This window comes from Tasmannia lanceolata, unplaced genomic scaffold (assembly GCF_043159265.1).
Source record: "Tasmannia lanceolata isolate RefF3 unplaced genomic scaffold, GAP_Taslan_0.1 ptg000044l, whole genome shotgun sequence".
Classification (NCBI taxonomy): Eukaryota; Viridiplantae; Streptophyta; class Magnoliopsida; order Canellales; family Winteraceae; genus Tasmannia; species Tasmannia lanceolata.
The window spans coordinates 3,807,214-3,815,728 of record NW_027518721.1 but is presented as its reverse complement, the minus strand read 5'-3'; the positions used below and the strand labels follow the sequence as shown (position 1 = coordinate 3,815,728).

The following is an 8,515-nucleotide window of genomic DNA, read 5'->3' as shown; positions in this document are numbered from 1 at the left end:
CTAACATTTTGGTAGTTAGAAGCCTAAATAGGCCGTGACAAATGTGGCAAAATGTGGTGCTCTTTCTTGATCTTGTACATATTGTATAGTGTAGACTTAGTTGCCGAATCAATTTCATAATCTATTATTCAGAGACACGCGTTCATTTTAGTCCACTCCACGGGAGAGAAAATCCAAGATTATGAATATTTTTACGTACACCCCTCCCATCACCTCTCAAGTTATATTATAGTCAACACGGGGAACTTTAATCAGATATCTAGTTCAATAATGCAATAATTCCAAAGGAACCAGAAAAATTGTCTTCTCTCGACTCTTTAGATCTTACAAACTGCCGAGTTAGAGTAGAAATCAATGAGAAGTTTAGACTTTCCAGAAGTTGTTAAGAAAAATAGAGGTGAAATCGTGGTCGGTTACCTGTTTTTATAGCTGTACTTAATAGAGGAAAAACAGTGGTCGGCTATCTGTTCTTTCATACCTTTTTTTTTTTTTTTTGTTTGTAACGAAAGGTGTTCCCACTCCCTTCGGGGGTAGGACTATTTCCCTACGGATGCGCACAATCACCCGGAAACCACGGGCATCGGGTAAGAAGGGGGGATTCGAACGCTCGTCACTGGGGAGCAAACCCATGACTTTACGCCAAAGAGCCACACCCTTCCGGGTTTGTTCTTTCATACCTTGGCTAAACATGTGCAGATAAGACTTTGTATTAGAAGCCATTTTAGAGATTAACCTACCTTTTCAGTTGATCATGACAGAAACACTCCAAAAGTACTAACTTCTACTCTGTAGAACCTATAATAGTGGCATTCTTGTCCGTATAATCCAAAAAATCAATAAAAATGAACATGAGATTGACTACTTCGGTATGATGGTGATACAAGGTTATTCCTATAATCCTATCATATGTTCTTTGCCAAGTGGCCATCAATCGAACACTATTGCTTGAGGGGCGGTCCTACTTTTCTAGAAGAGTGCTCGTCCCTGTTTCACCTAAGATCCTTAACTGGCCTCCTATTGCACCACGTGTCCAACAAGATTACAACAATCTTTTCGTGACTACAAAAGTTTGAGCATCAGAAATTTTCAGTTGATATTTTATTAATTAATAGAGGATCACTATATTGCATTCTTGGTTCATGCATAGCATTGGTGTAAAATAATGGCCCCACTCCATACAAAATGAGGTGTAAAATGGTGGGCCCCACCAGATGCATAGGTTTGAGTGGTCTTTGTGGGACACATCCTATCAAACCATAGTGTAAAATGGTTGGACCTACCTGATGCATGGATTTGGGTGGAGATGGTACGGCCACTTATGGGTGTTTAATGGTGAGATCCACCATAAACATGAGTTTGGATCAAGGTTTTAAATTTCGGTTTTGGAATGCGTTTCAGGCCTCAACGAAACCGAATTTTTGAAATTTCTGAAGAAATCTATCGAAATAAAATAAAGTAATATTTTATCCCGTACAAAATTTCGACGAAATTTCAGTAATTTCGGCTGAAAATTTCAGGATAATATTAAATAATGAATAAAAACCTGATTTTTTGGAGATATTCTTCAAAATCTCGGTCGAAATTTTGTAACGTTTCGAATTCACCCAGCGACCCGAAATTTCAGATTTCAGTCGAAATTTAAAACCTTGGTTTGGGTAGAGATGGAGCCTTCATGGTGGGCCCTGTCATATCAAAATATGAGGTGTAAAATGGTGGGAACAACCCATTTTGGGTGTAAAATGATGGGTCTCATCTTGTCAAAACATGGGTTGTAAAATGATGGTCCCACCCATGATATGCATGAAAACGTAAAAAAGAATCATGTAAAAATTTTCAATGGAAAGTTTTCGAATAAAATGTTTCTATCGAAAGAAAACGATTGGCAATTTGAAAGAAAAGGGAGACAAATAAAAGAGTAGAAGAGACCGTTGTTGTGGTCTTTGTGGAGGCACATTTTCTAACGAGTTAAAGCTGCTTTCGAGGGGCGTTTGTCCTTTCTTCTTTTTATTTGTCGTATGTTGGTTTGGGGATATGGAAAAAAGGCTGACGGAGTCAGAGTGCCTTGTCTTCTTATTTTTATTTCTTCTTGGATAAGATCAATTCTTACGTGGATAGTGTTTCTGCTATCTATCTAAAAGTGCTTGCTCTTAAAATGACCCTATATTTCTTACTATACCCCACTAGAAAGTAGGACCCAGTTATCCTCATTAGAAGATAAGGATTGGAGATCAGTTCTTAGTGAGATTTTTAATATGAATACCTTTAGGCTTTGCAGAGATGTAAGGTGTCATTATATTATTCTATTTCTTAATAACGAATTTGGGTCCATATGGGTTCGAATGCAGGAGATCTTGGGTTCGAATTTGGCCCATCATCCATGGGAAATGCTACAAAAACAAGGTTGTAAAGCTCATTCCTAAAAGACACTTATTGGGCCCCACTTTTGCAGCCTTTGATCGTATCAGTTGATCAGAATGGATCGTAGGCCCTTGATCCATCAAGACTTGTTTAGTGTTCTACCATGAAAGCTAACCTGTTGATTTTTTCTGTAACCCATTCGTCTCTTAGGCCCATTCGGGATGGAAGCAAGACCATGTGAGTCTCCTAATGATAATCTACGAGATCAACGGTCCTGATTTCACAAACATTTTTTTGGGTAGTTATTGACGTGGCAACGTCTCCACGAAGCCCACGTCTCCTTGTTTCATAGGATATATATGGGCTTAAAGATTAGGGTTGTGAAATAAACGTCAAAGAGTCCCAACTGCAATAGAGTTGGAACACATTATTGTGTTGATAGAAGAGTCGGGATATACTTATGTTTACCCGATGAGAATAGAGTCCTTCTTTATTTATTGTTTGTTATTAGTGTAGAGGTTTGTTTAATAGTAGCCATCAGATTAAATCCAAGGCTTAGATATAGTTTTAGTCAGGATAGGAAAAGTACAGATGCTATATAACCTAACGTGGATGGGTTGTTGCACGATTGACTATTTCTTATTTTCAAATAAAGTATTTTGAGTTTTTTTCTTGGAAAGAACTTTCGTCGAACACCCTTCGTGGGTTCAAAGGTTTATTCAGATCGATGTTGAAATTAATCAACCTAGACTCGTTCTTCGCACTTCCGGCTACGCCAGTTACGGAGAACAAAGCCCCAATTTAACATACATGTCACAGTGTGGGACCCAAAAAGATTGCTTTCTAGTTTCTAACATTGATGCTGATTTTGTACCTAGTCGTTTTTCTAGAAGAGGAAATCTCCAACGCCTAGAAAATGCATTAATTGGAAACTTCTAACCGTCTCCATTATCCTTTCCAGCCGTCATTTAAAAGTCTCTTAATCCAACGGTTCTGATTGGACCCACATAGACAGAGTCCCCCCCAACCGTTGATGAAAGGGACATAACCAAAAAAAAAAAAATTAGAACGGAAGCGTCGGCGTGTAAATAACGTGTGTGTATGAAAGAGAGAGAAAGACAAACGGTTGTTTTTAAATATTCAATTTGGGGGGGCCACCCACCACGCTCATTCTCTATTAAAGGAAAGTGTAAGGATAGCCACTCGCTTATGTTTCGAATATCTCTCTTTTCCAATAGCAAGGGTAGAAGAATTTTAAAGAATTTTCTTTCTCTGTGTGTTTGAGGGAGAAGGTTTCAATTTTCTAGTGTTTGGGAAGGACATTTGTAAGAGAAAAATAAGGAATTTTACGATGGTTTCTTTGGTGTCTCGTACTGGAAGGCAGTTGCAGCGTTACAACCCAAATGGGCGTCGTCTTGTTGTTGGGTCAGTCTCTCTCTCTCTCTCTCTCTCTCTCTCTCTCTCTCTCTCTCTGGTTTTTTTTTCTTGGGTTTTTTTTTTCTTTTGGGTTATGACGAAGGTTTGAGGAAATTGTCTTGGTTTTCGGTGATAATTGAAAATTTGACCATTTTCATCTTTGATTTTTAATGGGTTTTTTTCTTTCGGGTTTGAGGAATTATCTTGGTTTGAGGTGGGAATTGAAAATTTGACCATTTTCATCTTTGATTTTTAATGGGTTTTTTTTCTCATGGGTTTAAGAGTAAGGTTTGAGGAAATTATCTTGGTTTTTGGTGATAATTGAAAATTTGAGCATTTTCATCTTTCATTTTTAATGGGTTTTTTTTTTTTCAAGAGTGAGGTTTGAGGAAATTATCTTGGTTTTCGATGATAATTGAAAATTTGACCATTTTCATCTTTGATTTTTAATGGGTTTTTTTTTTTTTTTTTTTTTTATCATGGGTTTAAGACTAAGGTTTGAGGCAAATTATCTTGGTTTTCGGTGATAATTGAAAATTTGACCATTTTCATCTTTGATTTTTATTGGGTTTCTTTTATGACATAGGGTATCCATTGGGGTTTTTTTTTTTGGTCATGGGTTTAAGAGTAAGGGTTGTTGCAATTTCTTGGTTTTCTTAGAATTGAAAATTTTGGCCATTTTCCCTTTCTAGTTGACCTTAGCTTGGGGGCATGGGAACATGAATTCACTTTTTTATAAAACAAAATCTCAAAACATGTGTAAAAGTCTCAAAACATGTGTAAATTCATATTCCCAAGACCAATTAATTGCCTCTTTTTAATATATCTTTTTGTTGGGTGTGATGTTAGGCCACGTTTGGATACCAACAACATTTAGATTTGGATTTAGTTGATATTTTGAACTGGATCAGATCCTTAGATTTCCAAATCAGCTACAACAGTGCAAAAAATTCCAGAGTTTCAAATCTGTTCTGTAAGACATTATTTGGAAATCAATATTTGTGGCAACTTCCTTCACCATCCCTGCTCCTCGACGTTGCTCCGGCAGCAGCGAGACCTCCCTCCTTCCCTCATGAAGATGATTGACGTGTTTTGTATCCAAAACTCAAATCCAAATCAAAATACAAATGCATGAGGTATCCAAACAAGCCCTTATAGGAATTTTCGATAAATGGATATTGATTTGGAGAATGGATTTTACACCCTCTTTTTCTATAGATGCACCCTTTTGTGTTATGTTGGTCCTTTTTTGTTGGTTGATAATAGTAAACTCGTAGCAGCCAATGGAGAAGAGTTGAAAATAAGGGGGAAGATGTATAAAATAATCGTGTGAATCTTTTTCTTTAATTTTCTCTTCTTTTTTATATTCAGTGTTTGTCTCTTTCATTGTGTCTACCCAAATTGTAATTTGGTTGCAAGAGCAGTTTAAGAAAGGCCAAAATTGCATTATGGGTCGTTTTGTTTATTGTTTATAGATGATTCCCATGACAAACGTTAAGAACTTTCAATTTTGTCCAAATTGTAACATGTTTTTATATTCATTTTTAATCTGTGCAGATGCATTCCATATAGATTTAAAATCGAAAAACCATGTACTAATAGCTCGGATAGGGCACTGGAAGTTCTTGTGATCACTTCAAGAAACGGTCGTGGAAACTTGTTCCCAAAGGTATGAATCCTTTTCTTTTTAGTGACAATGTTTGAATTCTCATCTAAATAAAAAAATGCGCAGAATCATTTGAACTAGTCTAGAGGTAAATGAAACAGCCTAGTTGGTAGTGTTCGAATTTGCTTTTAGAACTGTTTTCAAATGGGGCCGATTCAGTTTAATTATCGCCTAAATTGGTTTTTAATGAAATGGGTGGTACCATTTTGACTTAACTTTATTTACAATATTAATTTTCAGGGTGGTTGGGAGTCCGATGAATCGATGATACAGGCAGCCAAGCGAGAAGCAATGGAGGAAGCTGGAGTACAAGGAAGAATTCAGGTTAATTTTCTGTTCTCTATCATCTTAAAGTTCAAGATTTATTAGGGATCTCAAATACTGACTGGGAATGCTACACGGTTGTAGCCTAAATTAGGTATATGGAGTTTTAAGAGCAAAAGCCAAGATATATTTCATGAGGGGCACATGTTTCCTTTGCTTGTAACGGAACAACTCGATCTCTGGCCTGAGAAGGACATCCGCCAACGGAAATGGGTAAGTTCAAATAAGTTGTTGATTGTTGAAATATAAATGATTAAATAACACCAACTCTAGATGCTTAAGCTTTTGGAGTAATTGCTTGTTTCACTTGGTATCATAGCAATTGCCTCGTGGCAGGTCCTGGGTTCAAAACCCAACAACTCTTTGATATTAAAAATTCACGTGTATGGTCAACCTAGAAGAGGGGTCACATGTGCCGCGTGAGGGGTAGTGTTGAAGTATCAATGATTAAATAACACCAACTCTGGAAGCTTAAGCTTCCAGAGTAATTGGTTGTTTCACATTGATGATTATACTTCAGACCATGAATACATTATATAGGCAACTGTGTATGTAATGTGATTGTAGCTTCTCAACTCTGTTATCCTAAAATGCTCTCTTTATTGTGGGGCGATGGTTATAGGTGACTGTGGTGGAAGCGAAAGAAAACTGTCAGTATCCATGGATGAAAGAAGCATTGGATGAATTGGTGAATCGTCTCACAGGATCAAGTAGGCAAACCGCATCATCATAGTCATATCTGTAGGGGGAGGGGAGAACAAACTAAGAGAAGGCGAGACTTTGTTCTTATACAGAGAGGGATCCCTGCGAATGTACATAAAAAACCCCATTCTCAGTCCAATTCTTTTCTCAACCCACATTGTGTGGGGTGCGGGAGGCTGTGTCTGTACTCTTCATTTTGGTTCTTGTTGCGGTTCCTGCTTGAATTTTCATTGCGACGCAAATGACTCACGGTTAAGAGTTTGAGACAACTGATTCTATTGCAAAAAGAAAGCAGAATGATGTGTATTTCAATTCTATTCAATTAATTCTTTGGTAAATTAGTGAAGTTTTGTTGGATTTCATGATAGCATTTACAGAAAGATGAATCTCAATTCCTTTGAAATTAATTCTTTGAAGTTTTGCTGGATTTAAGGGATGGCATTTTTTTAGGGGAGGGGACCTTGTCACAAACTTGTAAACAAAAAATAGCCCCTTATAATTTTGATAACGAGAGTCAATTAAAGCATTCAATTTTTTCAGGACCACCCAAGGTGGTAGCACAATGATGATAGAAAAAAGGATTTAAGAGTGAGCTTAACTATTCTAAATAACTTAGGTTCTAAGGTTCAATCTCTAAAATAATAAACATTCGTATCATAAGCCTTTCTTTTTTCTTTCTTTTATGGGTAACGTGGGGTTAGGCAGACCCCTACCAGATATATTAATAAAGAGAAGAAAGATACATCATGAAGACCAAAAGGAGGGAACATGAGATGGGGAGAACAAAAAGACCCAAAGAGGGAACAAAACAAGATAACAAGACAAAGCAACCTCGACAACATATAGCGAGGAAAAACAAAACAAAAACAAGGGAAAAGGGATAAGAAACCCTAAAAGGACATCTCAAAACACCAAGGCAAGAACCAAAAGGAGGCAAAATCTAGCAATAGAACCAAATCACCACCAACCAACCTCCCAGACTATCCAATTTTTAATGGCCGGTTGGAAATGAATGGGAGAAGAGGGAAGGGGATTTCTCTTTCCTATCTTTTTTACTCTTTACATTTTCCCATTGACCATCTTCAATCGAATTTCCCACAGTATCCATATCAGCAGCTTTTTCATTTAGAACATCAAATTTGTTTCTCATGAGGGTAGGGGAAGTGGCTGAACCAATCCCTATGGGGATCTTCTCAATGGCCGCTGGCTTTGAAACAGGGGTTCCCCTTCTTTCCTTCTTTACAATTGATGAGACTCAACTTTACTTTCCTGTCTTTGGATTGGTCTCCATTCAAACTTAGGCGTATTTTGCTTTGCACTTAAATGGAGTTGACAATCCTCATTACGATGACTAAAATCACAGCAGTTTGTGCAGGCCTTTGGTTTCCAATCATACTCAACTAGTTGGATTATCTCTCCCTTTGAGTTTTTAAGAGTAATGAAGTCAGGAAGGGGCTGATTTGCTCTTACTTGCATACACATTCTCGCGAAATTAAGTCCAGACGATTCTGCTGTCTGAGTGTCCATGTACAATGGCTTGCCGATCAGGCTAGCAATCCTATTCAAGCAATGCTGGTTCCAAAATTTAAGGGGTCTACCTCCATAAGATTGCCCCGCGATTTCTAGCACCTTGGTGCAATTATCAGCAGAGGAAAATTTGAAGAGCAGGAAACCATGCTCCAAAGTGAACATTTGAAGGCTTCTGGATAGATTCCATCTATGCAAAAGAGTATCTCGGAGAGAAATGAAATAAGGCCTTTTGCCAAGAAAATATCCAATTAGGCAATTTGACCACTTTTTTGAATGTTTGAGAATTTCTTCAACTTCAAATAGCAATTCCATCTTTGAGGCTTCCTCTGCATCAGGAGAGATATGGTCTAGTTTTGTAGTCACAGGTCCTGTCTCCTGAAGATTAGAAACAATCTTCCAAGGGTTAGGGGGCTGAAGAGGGGCATTTGGGTGAGGCTTCTGCAGATTTGCCCTATCAACAGAAGGAGGAACAGTGTCTGGACTCTGATTGAAAGATGCATCATCTTTGATGGGGCTGTT

General features: G+C 37.7%; 1 protein-coding gene across 1 annotated transcript; it reads left to right on the top strand.

Moving 5' to 3' along the window:
- The first annotated feature begins 3,564 nt into the window (after positions 1–3,564).
- LOC143863756 (nudix hydrolase 17, mitochondrial-like) lies at positions 3,565–6,812 on the top strand. Its single transcript, XM_077374513.1, has 5 exons — positions 3,565–3,783; positions 5,332–5,443; positions 5,681–5,764; positions 5,849–5,977; positions 6,387–6,812. The coding sequence occupies exons 1-5, from the start codon at positions 3,710–3,712 to the stop codon at positions 6,495–6,497; spliced, it is 510 nt and encodes a 169-aa protein (XP_077230628.1). The 5' UTR covers positions 3,565–3,709; the 3' UTR covers positions 6,498–6,812.
- Positions 6,813–8,515: the final 1,703 nt, after the last annotated feature.